The sequence below is a fragment of the Octopus bimaculoides genome, chromosome 26, assembly GCF_046866305.1.
Source record: "Octopus bimaculoides isolate indiv1 chromosome 26, ASM4686630v1, whole genome shotgun sequence".
NCBI classification, from domain to species: domain Eukaryota; kingdom Metazoa; phylum Mollusca; class Cephalopoda; order Octopoda; family Octopodidae; genus Octopus; species Octopus bimaculoides.
In genome coordinates this window covers 2177279-2196458 of record NC_142953.1, presented here as the reverse complement: position 1 = coordinate 2196458, position 19180 = coordinate 2177279, and the positions used below count along the sequence as shown (strand labels likewise).

At 34.7% G+C, this 19180-nt stretch overlaps 2 protein-coding genes across 51 annotated transcripts in view; one reads left to right on the top strand and one right to left on the bottom strand.

Annotated features, from left to right (window-relative positions):
- LOC106874025 (tectonic-like complex member MKS1) overlaps window positions 1-2117 on the bottom strand; it is an 83903-nt gene extending 81786 nt beyond the window's left edge. Inside the window, exon 1 of the mRNA XM_089342976.1 lies at window positions 1959-2117. Within this exon, the coding sequence (XP_089199102.1) occupies window positions 1959-2038 (80 nt within the window). The 5' untranslated portion in view covers window positions 2039-2117. The remainder of the gene's footprint in view (window positions 1-1958) is intronic.
- A 765-nt stretch (window positions 2118-2882) lies between these two features.
- The window catches only part of LOC106875842 (uncharacterized), a 116204-nt gene continuing 99906 nt past the window's right edge, over window positions 2883-19180 (top strand). For 36 of the 50 annotated variants that reach the window (XM_089342718.1, XM_089342717.1, XM_089342711.1 and 33 more), the window contains exon 1: window positions 2883-2948. In XM_089342718.1, the coding sequence (XP_089198844.1) occupies window positions 2923-2948 (26 nt within the window). In that variant the 5' untranslated portion in view covers window positions 2883-2922. Of the gene's footprint in view, window positions 2949-13712; window positions 13860-19180 lie in introns of those variants that run through there. The other 14 variants (XM_089342720.1, XM_089342710.1, XM_089342709.1 and 11 more) reach the window with 3 other exon arrangements.

Sequence of the window (19180 nt, the reverse complement as noted above, 5' to 3'; positions counted from 1 at the left end):
CCACAGCAGTAATTGTTTTCACCTAATAGACGTCATTGATTGATTGAAATTACCGAAATACGACAACTTTAACACGAAATAACTTCGAAAAGAAAGCATTTTCTTAAAAACGCCAAGAGTAAATGATGCTTTAAATGACACATTCTACCAGTGTCCGAATTTTGAAAGTGTTTAGTTACAAAAATTTATTTTTTGTATGTGCCGGCCAAAAGGAAAAGATTCAATATGATTGGTAGAGGATAGTGACATGACTGGTCTCAGAAACTTTTGTAGGATGTCAAGTTTGGCTTCCTAAGTTAAGGCTGACACGGTTGAGTGAACATGACAAGTGACGGTACCAAACCATCAATGCTCTGAATGTTTTCTGTCAAGTGTGGTAGAGAATGATCACGTGATTAAGTTTAGAACCTTTTGTGCGTTTCCGGCTAGGTCCGTGTGTTAGTGTCACGTGACAGCATATTTTGTGCGGAAAATTAAGCCCGAAACGGTCGAGTGAACATGTTTAGTTACAGTGAAGGCACCCGAAATTTAATTTGGGAGGGTGGACCGGAATCGTTTGTATGTCACCCAGTGGCTAAAATAGAACAAGCTTCAAACACTTGTCAGAAGCAAGACTGTTGCGACATAAGTCACGTCTTTCTATCTCAATTTTTGAAAATCACCGTAAACCGGTTACATTTTCAACTGCTTTTGTCTTCTTATATTTCTACCCGTGTGGAATAAGATAACTTTGTTTTGTATATCTATCTATAACGTGCCAATAGGTTTTGGGGTCTGATGATACGATGAAAAGCTAAGCGCTTTACGGACGTGAAACCCAGGGTAATCCCAGAGACAAGCCTTATCTATCTTTATATAAAAATATAGATTATACGACAGGTTTCTTTCAGTTTCCGTTTACCGAATCCACTCAAAGGCTTTGGTCGGCCTGGGGTTACAGTTGAAGACGCTTGCCCAATGTGTTACACGGCTGACGCACGTTTGTTTGTGCAACGCGAATTTCTTTAACAACTTTATACCCATCAAATTTAACTTGAGTTTTTCAGTTTGTATCGAACGACCCTCCATAAGTTTGGTCTATGCAGTTCTACCAAACTTATATCCCTTTGAATGAGTCTCTTAAACTCGTAGGCCTCATTTTTTACAATTGTTTTTGTTATTAAACTATTTACGATTACGAAATTAGAAATAGAAGCAGAATTCTGCTTGACGCACGACATGTAAGTCTTCGTAACTTTTTTATTTTTTTGGAATTTTCAGAAATTTTTTGCGAATTTTCATTCTACACACGGGAATTCACATGACTATAAAAATTAAATTTTTTTTTCAATTTCTCGTATTTTTGTTTTGAATCACATTTTAAAATACCGAATTTTTCGCATAAATCCCATTAAATGCGTTTATGAGGAGAAAAATACTGACGAATACCAATACGCCAGAGTGATAAACAAACGAGCACTGTATGAGGTGGTCGTGAGATGTGCTAAAAATAACAGCTAAATAGCCCTTAAATCATGCATAAAAATTATTATTATTTTTTTTTTTTTGTTTTCGTATAGTCGTATGAATCCCCGTGTAGAATACAAATTCATAAATCTTTTCTGAAAATTCTAAAAATTAAAAAAGTAAGGGGGCGCGGTTTTATGGCGTGCTTAAAAGCAAAATTCAACCGAAATATATTTCGTATTTTCATTTAACCCACTCTCAATATTCTCAAACCGAACCAAAGATTTCTTTCGGCAGCAATATTTTTGTTTACTACTTCAAACTGCATCTGTCATGCATTAATTCACATGTTTTCGTTAGTTACAGAGCCTAAAGTTTTTTTGTTGTTATCTTTCTAAATGATTCGTAAGAAAAATATATAAAAGAAACCAATTTATTCGTAGATAAATTTATCATTCCGTGTTTGTTTTTTCTTTACGAACAAAGAAAGCATATACATATTATAAACTAACCGCAATTTAAAATTTCTGAGTTGATCTTTAGTTCTGTAATAAGCAATTCCGAGATCGTTTTCGTCGTATAAGTCCGCCATAGTTGTAAACAGTCGTTAAGTCGGCAGCGAATGCAGATGGAAACGTACATCTCGGAAATGCCAACATCTTATCTCTCCCGCCTGAAATAATTATAAAATTTAAACATGATAATAAAATCATTATCATTTCAAATATTAATTCTTATTTAATGATTGTTATTGTCATATAGTTCATTAACGTTTTATTAAATTTCCTTGTATCAATAATAATATTACTAATAAAATGTTGCTAAGTCGGCAGCGTATGTAAAAATGAATGATTCGCAATATCCCCCCGCCCTTTTTCCTCTTTGCAGTGATTCAAAATTAAAATTAAATATAACGAATAACAGCATTTTTCAAACCTTAATTCGAATCTGATAAATGGTTTCTTAATAATTTTATTATACTAATGATAATAATAAAATGTTGCTAAGTCGGCAGCAAAATGAATGAGTTGAAGCTCCCTCCCATGTCACCCTTTTCCAATTTTTTTAATAATAATTCAAAATTAAAATAATAAATAAATACTACCATTTTGCAAGCATTATTTTTAATTTGATAAACTTCATTGATAACTTAACTTCTTACAAATTTTATTATATTAACGATAAATAATAAAAATGTTGCTAAGTCGGCAGCGAATCGAGAAACGAACATCTCGGAAGTGCTTCCACTCCTTCTCTTTCTCACATTTCCTTTACTTCCTCACTGAGAAAAAAATAATCATAATAATCATTTTAAATATTAATTTTAATTTCATAAATATTATTGCTATATTTAATCAACTCTATTTTCATTAATTCAAACTTTCATTATATTAATTAATAAATAATCCTTTCACATATTATTGGTCGGCAACCCTGACGTCATTATGATGGCGGACTCGTACGTTCGTCCAAAATATGTCAGGTCGACCGCATAGTGAAAGGTGAGTTTTAACATATTTCCCCGATTTTTCACTTATCGAATTTAACTGAGAAATCTTCGCCAATCTTTCTTCTATTGGACAATCTCTTCATTTCGAACCAATGACGTCCATTTCTCTGTACATTTCTGGTCACAAGTTTGACCTAGATATTCGTCTTTTCATCTATTTTTAAACGAGAGAAGCCAGTCGATGCTTAACACTAATAATAATAACACTAATAATAATTCCCAAAACCTCCTCCATCGCATTTATAGTCCTCAACGTCCCGTTGTTTACACCTTTATGTTATTATTATTGTATTTCCTTCCCCACGTAGGCCGCTACATTAATCTAAACACCTCCAACATCTTTAAAAAAACCTCGTCACTCCATGGCCATCGTGTTTGTTCTTTCTTCTTTCTTTCCTCTTTTAAGCCTTTAAATATTAATTACACACGCCACAAAAAAATATATATAACGATGGGGTGAGCTTTAAATTGATGGATGATGCAAGTTTTATGTGCTTTTTTTTCTTTTCTTCTCCCCCCGTTGCTGTTGAATTGCAGAACGATGAAGCCCTCGAAAACGAGAGAAGCCAGCCGAGACAAACAATAAACACTAATAATATTAACACTAACAGGAATATTTTAAATCTCCTCCATCGTATTATAAGACCTCAACGTCCCGATGTTTACCAATTTGTGTTATTGTTGTATTTTCTGCTCCGTGTTGGCCGCCGCATCCTCCAAACACCAGCAACCTCTTCAAGACAGTCTTCGCCACTCCATCGCCATCCATCTTCTGCTTTCTTCTTTCTCTCACTCATTAAAAACCTTTAGATTTAATTACACAAAACAAAATTACTTTATAACCGACGGCTTGAAGCTTATAAATTAATAATGGAACTTATTTTATATATATATATATATATCTACACAAAGCCAAGGAAAATTTCGATTCTTTTATATACTTTCAAATATGAAAATCGTGGTCTGACTGCTTTACAACATTCTCTCTTTCTTTCTCCTTGCTCTCTTTTCCTCTCTTTCTCTCTGATGTATTGTGTGTATATACACATTCGTATCAAAGTGTATATTTTTATATAATCCATAAGGAATTATACACTATTATATACATTGTGTATCGTTCTTGTGTATATCAGTGAATTTTATACAGTGTAGTATACTGTCTAGGATGTATAATGTATATATAGATGGAGTATTATACACTAATGTAGAGTGTGTGTATATTTTATCTGTGGTGTATTGTATATACTTAAAAACAAATGAGTATAGTGTACGTATATATATATACATACATACATATATATTATATATCTATGTACATACACACAAAGTGTATTTTATACCCTGCATAGAGAATTATATATACTGCATATATGTAGATAGTAATAAACACTTCTCGTGTATAATTCATAGTGTGTATATGTAATTCTTTTTTGTGTCTTAGTGTGTGGTGTATTTAAATCATACTATATATATATGTATTATACACTGTATATGCAATATACACTATTGTATATAACCTTGTGATGCTTATGTAAGTATATATGGCTCTTGTTTGTGTGTTGGTATGAGGTATATATTAATGTGTATATTGTGTGTTAATGTAAATACGTAGAGGAAATTATGCACCATGTATAGTGTATAATTTATAAAGGATGCATAGTGTGTGTGTGTGTGTATATATGATTCTTGTTAGTGTTTTGCATATTTCTATAATGTATTGTTTATTTTATATACCGTATAGAGTTATATACTACATATAGAAGTGTATTGTACAAATATGTGGAGCCTAAAACAGAGAAAGAGAGCATTATACACCAGTATATGAGTTATAGCATGTATATACTATATAACAGCTTAATAGGTACATAATGTAGAATACGTATGGTTCCTGTTTGCGTGTTGTGTGTGTGTATATATATATATATATATATATATATATAGAGTATATTTTATACGCCCTACAGAAGAATTATATATTACATGTACTGTAATATATACACATACATAGTGTATAATAAAAGATCATTATGCTCTGTAGTATATTATATACTGCGGTGTATAGTTATATAGTGTAATAATGTCTAGAGTATAATTATACGCAAAAATGTATAGTAGTGTAATGTATATATAATATAAAATATGGGTTTTGTTTATGCGTTAGTATGTGGTGTATTCTGTATTTATATAATGTATCGTCTATTTTATACACTGTATAGAGAAATTATATACCTCGTATAGTGTATTTCCAATATGTGTAAATGATGTCTATACACACACACACACACACATACATACAGTTATATTGTGTACCGTTATATATACTACAGTATAACATGTATGAAATAAGAGTACATAGCATACAAAATATATATATATATATATATATATATATATATATATATATAGGTAGATAGATAGATAATGGTTTATAAGGTGTCTGAATCTTTTCTTCCTTCTGCCGTCTGACTTTTGTGTGTGAAATCTCCCACCTTTTTTACTAACCACTCTAAATTAATATATTTCAACCATATTTTAGTGACTAACAACATCAACTGAAACGACAGACCCCCTAATACGTCTGCTACAGGGTTTCAAGGGGTTAGCTATATATATATATATTTGTATATGTGTGTTTGTGTATGTAAGAAGAAACTAAACCCGTGTGTGTGTGTGTGTTGTATATTTTGATTGTCTATGAAATTCGCTATATGTTTGTGTGCATTGAATGTGTGTATGTATGTTTGTTTGCGTGTTGAATGTTGGTATGTATTGTGTTGAGTGCATTTGTGTGTATTGTACATAATATATATGATTTTATATCTGCAGATAGATTTATTATAATACAAGGGCATTAAATACATACACAATATGTATTTTGTTTCTGTGTTTGTATATATATATGTGTGTGCTTCACCATTTTCCTCATTTTGCCTGTCCAACAAATATGATTATACAGGGCGCCGTCCTATCGCCTGTTCATTTTAATATGTATGTGTGTGTATGTATATACACACACACACACACACACACACATATATACACACACACACACACACGTAAAAACGCGCGCGGGCACGTAATGTGTGTGTGTGGTTTCCATGAGTAAAATTAATAATTCAACGACCTTTATGCATGGATAGAATTGTAGTTTTACGTTTTATACATATATTTGTGTGTACATACATATTGTTAATGTCTTCTAAATATAGCTGCACAGACAATTATATTCGCATACGTACACTCATACACGTTTGCTTAATTCATGTGTGTGTGTGTGTGTATATATATATATATATATATATATATATATATATACATCTTCCTGAGCACATGTTGGGTATGTCCTTTCTATGATGTAAATATCTCCTCTCTGATTCATATATATGTATGTGTATATATATGTGTGTGTGTGTGTGTGTGTGTGTGTGTAATATACATACATGCATTCATTAAATCAAGACCAGTAACAGCATATTTGTTCGGGTCAATGGCATTCTGCTCTCTCCACCACTTCAAGTAATTGGCCCTTCAGACTATGGAAATGGAGTCATTTATCATTGTTTAAAATTCTGCATAAGGAGAGGGGGGGGGGGCAGAATGGATGGAAGATGATTGGAAAGAATAGATAATTAGTGTGGCAAGAGCAAATATATTTTCTGGGACTTCTGTATATATACATATATATATATATCATCATCATCATCATCATCATCATCGTTTAACGTCCGCTTTCCATGCTAGCATGGGTTGGACGATTTGACTGAGGACTGGTGAAACCGGATGGCAACACCAGGCTCCATCCAGTAATAAATATGTATGTATATATATTATTGGATATGTTTGTGATTTTATATAAAGGAGCATGTATGTGTGTCAGTTATAAATAAGATACTCTGTGTTTGTATATATGGATGTGAATTCTTGTAATGTAATATTTGTGTGTGTAATATACTTAATGTGCATCTCTGGATATAATGTGTTTGTCTATTTACAGATGTGTCAATCATATAAGATTGGCCATTGAAAAGGTGATTGCACTGGTGGTGCTCCAGCATGGCCCACAGCCTTAGAGCTGAAACATATGAATGAATAAAGAATATATGTATACACACACACGTACAGGGTGCGGTGAATAAACTGTCATCTAAATTACACAAAAATGAAAATAACACTGTCATCTCATTTTAAAAGATATATTTACCAAAATTACAGAAAAATATCTTGAAATACCGAAGAGTAAATTTATTCAATAAAATCGCCATTGGCTTCAAACCACGTAAAAAGCACCAAGTCCACTCTGCTGAGTGGTTGGTGTTAGGGCATCCATCTGTAAAACTCCTGCCAAAACAGTCACAGAAGTCTGGTGCAGGCTTCTGGCTGGCTGGCTCTTGTACCTTCCCACCCATGCCAGCATGGAAGGCGGCCGTTAGACAATGATGATATATATACACATCTAAGTGTATTGATATGTGTGTGTGTGTGAAGAACAATAGAGATATTCATTGGTATGCATAGGTGTGTCAAAGACATAATAGTAGGTGTGTGTTATGTCATGCATGGATAGGTTGTGTGTGTTTGTGTAAATGAACAAGGTTGAAGTGCAATCAGGGTTATCACTGTGTGCTCTATGTTGGTAGAGGAGGTGGTGTTATCAGGAAAAGAAAGCAATGAGATTTATTAATCCTTGTTGAGTACGGTGTGTTGATGAAAATTCAATTATTGCTCATAATAGAAACAAGGAACAGGAGATCTGCTATGTAAAACAACACAACAGATTACAGAGTGTAGGTAGATGCAGCCATGAGAACCAAAGTGACATGCTATGGATTGGGAGAGATTTGGTGCTGATTACATTAAACATCTAGAAAGATATTAATTGCTGGTAGAGACATCGTGGGTTGTTTTGCAATCATAATATTCTACCAAATATGTTAAATGTTTATAATCCAATGTTGTGTTCTGGTTTGTGTTAGTCGTTAAAGATTTACTCATCACCAAAGCTGTTTTAGAACTACAAGCCACAGTGCCTCTGGTTACCAGGTCTTCAATTGGATGCATTACCCATCGAATGCACACACATACAGTCCCTGTCCACAGATGCACGCACACACTATTGTCTTGTTTATGTATTACCCATACAGTAGCTCAGTACATTATCACTAACCTCCTCTACTCTCAGAAGACAAACTACACTCACTCATACTCAGGGTGAAGGGTAGCGACCCCGTTTGGTCATGAATGACCACCTAGGAAGTTCCCCTGCGAGGCACAAGTCTGGACAAGGTTGTTTATAGAAGACCAGTAGTCAGCCATGCATATCAGCCTCCCCTCTCCAAGGGAAAGGCAAAGGCTGATCTGGCTCAGCACCTGTGACATCGCAACTCATGAACTGGAGCAGCGTGAAAGTCTAGGAATCAAACCCACTACCTTACGATTGCCAGCCTGGTGCTCTAGCCACTGAGCCAGGCGCCTTCACACTCACACATAACACAATCCATACTCACATCTAACATAATATGTATTTCTCTTGTCCTGCTCTCACTCTCCAGCCTGAACAAAATACTTCATACTTTCCTCTCTCTCCACTTGCATTTCTTTTTTCTTCTTTCAATGTTCCCAAGGAAGGGCCACTGTCTGAAATGTTGAAGCCTCCTGTGTTTCTTCATCAATCAATGTGTACCACTTTACTTTGTACTCTTCACTATTGTCTCCCCCTCCCCACTGATGACAAGCAGTGGAATTAAAAGTTTACAAGATGAAAGCTAAGCTAAATCATTCTGTTGCATACATAATTCTGTTTCATGTATGTAGCGTAATTATTTAGCATAGCTTTCATCTCGAAGAATTCCGATACTTGTCAACGTGGTAACGTCTTTCTATCAACTTGTACGCTGCTGGAATTGAATACAAACTTTGTTGTCGCAGAGGCATCATGTACTTGTATCTGGAATCAGAAATTTCTGTCATCTTGAGACTAAATCAATATATTTCGGAATATATAAAACAAACTTTTATACATGTATGTTTGTGTACACGTGTGTATGCTTTGAGACAGTGGAAACATACAATCATATTCACAAATTTTTCACTTGTCACCATTTCTTAACTTACACAGAATACACACTTACTGCTATGGAATCATAGTCCTTAAATTTAATGGGAAGGAAACTTGTGGGTATGTTGGTGTAATCAGTCAGCAGACTTACCATGAAAATATAAAAAAAGTGTTGGTTCAGTTCCCACGTGTACTAATGCCCTTTTTTTTTTTTCCCCCTTGAGGGTTTATATATATACATATATACTCTAAAATTGGACTATTTTCTCTAGTTGATATATATATATATATATATATATATATATATACAGTGAAAGCTTGCAATCATATTTTCAAAATTTTCACTTGTCATTGTTTCTTAACTTACGCAGAATGTGTGTATGGATGATGTGATGCATCTAATGCAGTACTGCTTGCAACCCTTTTGCTTACAGCTTGTTGCTACTTGCTAGGCCATATGGTGACAGGAAAAGCACCCTGACTATGCTAGAAGCTTCTAGTCGGATCTTGACTCAACAACTGTCTTATGGAAGGGTCACTCCATGACAACACATCTCCAGTGTGGTATCAGGTTTGCTATGAGGAACTGTATTCTGTCTAAACTGACTGAGGCATTGGTTAGCATTAGTGTCTGATGTTGCTTTGTATTGATTGTTGCAGAAAGCCAGTCCATCACATTAGTGAGGCCCTGTGTGCCAGTTCTGCTATCTGTAGTCATGACAAAAGACTGCTTCTATCAAAAATTGGATCAGACTGATTTCTCTTTGGAGTAAGGAGATATCATTCATTAATCAAAGAATCTGGGAATTATGGTGTTGGGAAAGCTAACGGTATTGGCAACAGTCTTCATTCTCTGTTTGTGGTGATTGATCTCACCATTATTACCAACACCATCTTTCATCAGAACAGTAACCACAGAATCTGCTCATTGGTGCAAAGATGGGAGATGAGTGTTGTACTAACCATCACAGGATATTAACAAAGGTCAATTTGTGAGTGTAACCCTTAAGGCTCAGTTGCTCCAAGGTTGACAGCCCTAATATGTTTAAGGACTTTCACTTTGTAGCTCTCAAACTAAAAAGCTTTATGACTTCAGGAGCTGACAGGGATGACCAATGGTCCTTCTTAAGTTCTCCACTTTCTCATGATGCTGCCAAAACAGTTTGATTCAAGAGGAAAAATATCTTCAAGGCTGCTTTGATAAGGACACCAACACAAATGACAGACTCCTGGATATGATACCCACGTGACCTACAGAAATGACTCCTGGCAATTTTTTACCACACCCTAAAACACAGTGGTAAATTGTAGATCTCAAGCCATCTTTTGAACTTTGGAAAACAAATGGTATGTTGCAAAAACATCAAGAAATCTTGATGCATGCAAACATGCATCATATGCACCAATTATTTTGATGCAATAAGAACACTGATTGGTTCCAATGATTATTTCATGGCACCAATCAGCAATTGCAGAGTGCTGTACAGAACATTTCAGCTAGCTCCTAAACCGTCAAACACACTCATTATATAGAGTAATTTTGTGAAATGTTCCTTATACACCACCTTAGTTTGTGGTACTGACCTTTCTTTAAGTTATTGCTGTCAAAACAGGAATTCTACAAGGTATAATATTCCTGCAGAGATGCTGAAGAAAAGTAATTACCTCTGCAGAGAAGTAGATACCTCAGCATTATTAAAAGGATGTTATCATCTTCGCCGTCTACAAAAATGTACTTGCTCCAGTTATAAGTCTATAGCATGCTTGTCTACTGCTGGAATGCTCCAATTAATTGCAGAAAACATTGCCATTGTGATAGTGCAACGGTCATAGAAGAAAGTAAGACACAGTCAAGTTGATCTTCATTGTATGGCAGTTTCAGGGGGAAAGCAGGGAGCAACACCTGACCCTGTTCGTTACATTTGTGGATCTTTTAAAGGTATTTGACCCTATAAATAGGGAACTTTTGTAAGATGTTCTCAAAAACTTTGTTGCCTACCTAAATTTGTGAATATTCTCCACCATTTCCAGGCAGAGATGTTGTCTGAAGTTGTTGTTCCAGAGCAGCAATCTGTAGAAACAGGAGTTAGGCAAAGCTGCATGCAGGCTCCTGTACTGTTTAATATCTTTCCCATGTGTGTAACCACTGTTTTATGCTTAAGGATGGAAAGGAGGTAGGAATCATTATTAATTTCTGATTTCACAGGAACCTTTTCAACATCTGAAGGCTGTGGGTTGCCATTAAAGCTGATGCTGAACAAGATCATGGAATTATAGTATAATGAAAACCGTACATTGGTAATGAGCACACCAAACGCTCTATGAGCCATCATCTTGTGCACTCATTATACCTTATAAAAGAATGAACTTGACAGAGAATTTTAGAAAACTGTGGCCATCTATCCGTGACCCACTGCATTGTCTTGTTTCCTCCCCTGTGTCCTCTGTACAACAGCAACAATGGGTTACATTCTTTCCAATTCAGACAGCTAGGTAGCAGCATTTCGAATGATTGGACAAGGTACTTCTAGAAAGTTGTCGCCAAATACTCTGCTTGACAGTTTGGGTTTCCCCCGCACAGGGGCAAGACATGAACCAGGTGCTGCCGTGACAGTAAGTTCCCAAAGGCCTTGAGCATCTCGTGTCTTCAGAAGATCCTTTCAGTTATCTGATAGTGAAAAAGAGACAATACTTTGTTGAACCTCCATGATGCAAACGTCTGGGGAGATGTGGCTGTGTGGTAAGTAGCTTGCTTACCAATCACATGGTTCTGAGTTCAGTCCCACTGCGTGGCGCCTTAGGCAAGTGTCTTCTACTATAGCCTCGTATATATGTTTATGTGTCTGCCTCCCCTCCCACCATTGCTTGACAACCGATGCTGGTGTGTTTACGTCCACCGTAACCTAGCAATTCGGCAAAAGAGACCAATAAAATAAGTACTAGGCTTACAAAGAATAAAGTCCTGGGGTCGATTTATTCGTCTAAAGGCGGTGCTCCAGCATGGCCGCAGTCAAATGACTGGAACAAATAAAAAAAAAAGAATATATATATATATAAAATCAAAATAAGCAACAGGATATCCAGAGCTAAAGCAATTACCTCAGGATATCCTTGTTGCTTATTTTGATTTTAATCACCTTAACACACGCGACGGGCTTCTTTCAGTTTCCGTCTACTAAATCCACTCGGAAGGCTTTGGTCAGCCCTAGGCTATAGTAAGAAGTCGCTTGCCCAAGGCACCACACAGCTGGTCCTGCACCTAAAAATTCTCCAAGGCGGTGCCCCAGCATGGCCGCAGTCAAATGACTGAAACAACAGTTAGCAGAACGGATAAAAGCTGTATATATATATATATATATATACAATACTGTTATTAATTGGGTCCTTTCACACTTTTGAGTTGAAACTCGCCATGGTCTATTTCACCTTTTCACTTGGGAATCATAACTTGCGCCAACCAGGCAAGTCCTTCGTTGAGAAAAATGTGCTTAGGGGAGAAGAAACTCCCTATTAGTTAGTCTGATAAGGGGAAGGGTAGTATTGAGTATGACTTTTATATGTCCCCTTCCTAAGGCTTGGGGTATCTTGAAGGTTGTACAGCAGAGGTGGTGGTGGTGGGGCTTAAATGGTGTTGGGGTTTGACTCGGAGCTGTTACTGGGGGTTGGCAGTAAATATTTAACAGGCTGGGAACAAATGGGTATAGAAGTGGGATTAGTTCAAGGAGAAAGAGAATGGGGGAGGTAGGTAGGTGAGGGGGCTTTTTATTTTCGGCTATGGGTGTAGGAAGGTGGCGCAATAGTGCATCAGGCACCGTATTTTCCCTTTTAAAAGGTGCTTGTGTAATGCAGTATACATATTATATATACATAAACACAGAAATAGATTGATACACATGCATCTGTGTATACATGTTCATACATACAATATTCTGGCACATGTATGTGCATGTATATATATATATATATATATATATATATATATATAATGTTGCATATGAATACGCATTGATGTGTATAAGTATCTACATATACATGATTATATATATATATACATATATATATATATACATGATTATATATATATATATATATATATATATATATATATATATAGAATATATACATAAAAGATATATATATATATTACACACACGTGATAATGCTGCAAGTGAATATGTCTAGATGCATGTGTGTATATCTGTAAGAGTATATATATGTATATATATATATATATATATATATATATATACATATATATACTCTTACAGATATACACACATGCATCTAGACATATTCACTTGCAGCATTATCACGTGTGTGTAATATATATATATATCTTTTATGTATATATTCTATATATATATATATATATATATATATATATATATATATATATAATCATGTATATATATATATATGTATATATATATATAATCATGTATATGTAGATACTTATACACATCAATGCGTATTCATATGCAACATTATCAGTCGTGTGTGTGTATATAATATATATCCACATACACATGTAGATACATATATAATTAGTTATATATATAATATATCAAATTTTGGCCAACCCCATTTTCTTTCCCATTAACTCACATAGTCTCCACACACGCACACACACACACAGACCTCCACTCCCCACCCGACCGTAATCTCGTTTTTCGTTGCCAACCAATTCGAATAAATGTTGCCAAGTCGCTTTGACTAAGTAGTAGTAGCAGCAGCAGCAGCAGTAGTATTAATAGTAGTAGTACTGGCCTTCCTTGACTGTTTTTAATAAGTTCCGCCGACAGGGATTATTTTACTTACCTAACTACCCTACCTGGGTCAACCGTGCATGTATGTATATAAACATATATATATATATATATATATATATATATATATATATATATATATATATATATATCTACTTAGTTAACTCTTCTTAATCTATGCTTTAATTACAGGTAATCTTATATATCTATCTCACCTTGTCGTTCTACAAGTTACTAACAAAAAACAAAAAGAAAAAAACGTTGTTGTTGTTGTTGTTGTTGCTATTATTCACATGAGTAAATTTCTGTTTTAAAGATTTAATTTCTGTTTTTTTTTTTCCTGGTGCCTTGTTTTGTTTTCTTCGGTCTTTTTTTTTTTCCTTTTTCTCTCGAAAGAGAACATACAAACTAAGCTACGTGCGCGCGCGCGTGCGCATGTGAATGAGCTGTCATCATCATCATCATCAATGAAATAACCACCCATATAGATCAGGCAAAGATATATATCTATAAACAGCTTTGCTCGTTTAGTTCTGTATAAATATTACGGCAGTCATGTTAAAAATACACACACACCTCTCTCTCTCCCATCATGGAGTTTATTTTTGTTGCTGTTCTTATTATTTTCATTATTATTGTTATTATTATTTACCATCGGCTTTTAATTTTTCAACTTGTCGTACATTCGTCGTCTCGGTACATATGTACTAAAAACGCTTTACCTGCTTGCTACTAACTGAACAGACTTCGTTGTTCTTCAGAATAATTATTAAATACTGCTACTATATAAAAGAAAAATGAAACGAAATCACCTCCTACCCTTTCGTCTCCCTTATTTACCCCCTCCCCGCTTCTTTTTTTCCCCATAAAAAATTTTTTTTTAATAGTTTTAATCTCGTGTGTTTTCCTTTTCGCTCGTTTTGCCATCTCCACCGCCACCATCTCAAAGCCATTCTGTCTAATGGCATACTGTTCTTGTTTCAACTCTTCTGCAGTGTTTGTTTATGTTTTGTTCTGGCAATTTTTCTCGAAGAGAGAAAGAGAGAGAGAGAAGCCGAGAGGTGGAGGGAGGTAGACGGAGTAATGGAGGAGGAGGAAGGGGAGGAAAATCGATGTTTCGTTGCGATTTTTCGCGAGAATTTCTTTTCCTAGTTCCATAATGGGGTGAGCTTTCTCGACTTTATAATTGATCCCGATTCAGTGTTTTGGAACTTCGAACCTCCTTTCATAACGTTTCAGAAGGCCTTTTCATATATAAACACACACACACACACACACACAAACATGTATGTGTATAATATATATATATACACATACACATGGATTAATGTTTGTGATGTCGAGTCATAATAAAAACAGTTCTACATTATTTTACATTAAACTGAAAGACTGACTTTCAGTGCTTTGTGTAGAGTACATATTTATTCTTTAACAAGAACAATGATGACAGTGACTTCGAAGTTGCGGCCTTTTTAACCTTTACCGGACTGTCAGTGTGTACTTCTAAAAACTATGTGTGTGTGTATCTATGTATGTATATAGATTTGGCAATTTATTGGCTCTCTAAAGCATGAAACTATTAGTGGTTCTTTTCTAAATTGTGTATATTAAATGATATTTATTTCTCACTGGACGGAGCATTTTTTATTGATCCTACCTAAAATGGCACCGTAAACTAAGATATATATATATATATATAGCAGAAGTAACACACACGCACACATATCTATCTATCTATCTATCTATATATATATATATTTATATACATACACACACCCAACGTCAATTTTCGTTGTCTGTATAATTCTTTATGACCAATTTCTTGTTTATAAGAAATCCAGTCTGACATCGACAGGAATAATGGGCTTTATTATTTGCTTTTGTTTTCCACTGGCTTCGAGACGAACCAGGCTATTCTCCTGTTCATTGCAGATGCTGTTTAAAGAAACAAATACACATAGCATGCATATGAAGATACACGGTTAATGGAGAACAGAGAAAATAAAAATGGCCTTTCTTTGTGATCAACTCTGGAATTGAAGAATTGGATATTATTGATGTCGAAATTTTATATAGCATCACGTTTATTCTTGAGCGAGGAAACTTGTAATTGACGGCTTCATCTTTTTATTATTAATATTATTTTCAAATAGAATACATATCTCTGGCTATATTCAACGTTTAAACACGATAGTGTATGATCCGAGTGAGATTTTGCTGTTATTTCTAGCACGTCTTGGGGGCCATGTACAGCCTCCTCTACCATTTAGCCAACATCTGTCAATTCTGATCCAGTTGGAGAAATTTCTACTATTTTTACTTTACTACACAAACAAAAAAGGATGTAATTTAGTCTTTACACTCTTCGTGCGTAAGATGAGATTAACATTTTTATTAGCATATTCTGTCTACATTTATATTCTGTTTATATTTTTGGATTCTGATATTTGTCTGACCTCAATACTCCTGAATATACACACACACACACATGTATGTATGTAGTTTATAATCAGCACAAGTTACAGAGTAACTGGAGGGTCGATAGTTTCGTGGATTGGCTGTTTCTGAGGGAGTCACAAACGTCGTTTTCTTTTTACGAAGTATCTATCTATCTATCAGTCTTTATGTATCTATCTATGTATATATATTGATTGATTGATTTGTTGTGTAGGAATAAAATAGAATTGTTTCTCTCTCCACCTGACTGCTTAAGTACCAATCGACGAAATTCCCGGCCCTCGAGTCACTCTGTAACTTCTGCCAGTTACTGATAACTATGCTTCATATATATATATATATATATATATATATATATACATCAATAATTCATGTTTACAATCTATACACTATCTACCATAGCCTACTACACACACTATATATATATATATATATATATATATATATATAGTGTGTAGTAGGCTATGGTAGATAGTGTATAGATATAGTATAGATTGTAAACATGAATTATTGATGTATTATTTTTTTTAAGTGTGTGTGTGGGGGGGGGGGGTAGCGTATTTCTTATCTTCCTTCTCATATCATCATCCATTTTTCAGAATCTTGTGAGATTTTTCGTTTTGAGAAAAAAAATTCCTGTTCTCTGGTTATCTACATGGATCGTAATATTTCAAGCTTGTGAGGGTGTGTGTATGTATATAATATATATATATATATATATACACACACAATGAATGTACGCGTATGTGTGTGTGTGTATATATATATATATATATATAATATACACACATCCGCATGCATGTGTATATAATATACATTCAATAAACATAAGCACACTTTGTTCACGGTAAATTATAATGCACTTGATATATTTAGACTCACACACACGTGTGTGTATATTCATATATATAGATATATGTAGTGTTATGCATGTGTGTGTGTAATATACATACACGCAAACACAGCTATGTCCATACAATTTCAAAACCGTGTGAGCTTAGGGGTGGGGGGGGGGGACCAAATATGCTAATCTAGTGTCTTAACTCTCTGAAAACCCTGTGACTTATTTCACCAATTTAGCTGTCACGAGATATCTTGTGTTCAGGGCTTAAGGTGTTGTTTCCTTAGAGATGCGGCTATTGTCTTTCTGTCTTGCAAGGAGCATCCACTAAAATCGTTCTCCTTTTACCAACGACCCCTCTCTCTTTATCCATCCATACATACATATATGTATATATATATTTATTTATTCATACTCGAAGTGTAGGAGTAAAATAGTGTTATCTTTGTCTCTATACCTGACCGTTACAGTATGTTTTGCCTATGATATCCTACATATTTTGTGATATTTTATTGTGTGCGTGCATGCATATATATATATATATATATATATATATATATATATATACATACATATGTAAATTTATTTTGTGTTTGAAGTGGAGCGAAGTTGGATATATCTGTGTGTGTGTGTTGTTGAAGTGGGTGGGTGTGTATTTAATTGATATAGTTAGGCTTAAAAAGGAAAAAAAAAAAAACATCCACTTCCTGCTATTGACCTACCTATCTCGTGTTTCTGGCGTGCCGATATCGTCCCCCACCATCGCCACCACCACCGCCCTTGCCGCCGCCGCTTATAATTTCTAGTTGAACTCGAGTTTTAACAATAAACAGCATTTTTTTTTCTTATGTTGAATTTATTTATAATGTGCGCGCGCACACACACACACACACACACACACACATATATAGTCAGGTTGTTTTATTAGCTAGTAATTAAATGCTGACACTCCACTCACATTAGGTTAATTGTACTCGAAATAGCCACGACTACCACTAGTATTGCTGCTACTTCTACTACTACAACTACTACTATCGCTGCTGAGTTAAATATCCTGTTTATAGAATTGTACCTAAAACTTTATCTAAATAAGGCATTTTCCTTTAAAATTCTGTTTTCGAATTCTAGAAGATAAAAGTGATCTCGTTTTTTTTTTTTTGGTGGTGGTGGTGGTGGGGGTTCTGAAGTGTGGTACCATGTCTGTTACGAGGTTCATTGACTTTGCCATTCATCTTTCGAGAGTCGAGCAAATAAGTAGCACTTGAGTTCAAATGCCGCCGACGTCGACTTAGCCTTTCATCCTTTCAGGACCCATTAAAAAAAAAAAAAGTGCTAAGATCGATGAAAAATTTCAGACTTTGCACCTCTAGTAAAAAGGGTTGTTATTATTGTTATTATTATTATTATTATTATTATTATTATTATTATTATTATTAAGGCGGTGAGCTGGCAGAATCGTTAGCGCGCCGGGCGAAATGGTTAAAGGTATTTCGTTCGTCCTTACGTTGAGTTCAAATTCCTCTGTGGTCGACTTTGCTTGTCACCGTTTCGAGGTCGATAAAATAAGTACCAGTTGGACACTGAAGTTGATATAATCGATTTACCCTTCCTACAAAACCCCAGGCCTTGTGCGTATAAAGGATCGTCAATAAAACTTCCCAGATCATCATCATCATCATATATCAGCTTATGGTTATTGTCTGATACTGATAGAAAAGAACATCGATATGTTTACCATGACTATCACAGCTGTTTATTAAAATTTAAATCTCATCAGCTCTGATCTTGAAAAAAAAAAATTTAATTAGCAACTTACAACAAGAACCTGATTGTCTACTTTAAAAATCAGGTTAACTTCCTTAAGTCTCTTCCCTTTTATTTAACAACTTCAACTTATATACACACACACACACACACAAACAAACTGGAAGTGTATATTCCAGTGTAAAATATTTGTTGACATGTAGGCAGTTCTATTTTAGTTTTTAAAAGACAAGGTTTTTTCATTTTATTCATGAGTTACCGTTGTTAACAATTCTTTTATTTTTCTTAGTATGGTATTGTAATTCTGTTTGTATTAGGCATTGTTGGTTATAAGCTGAGAA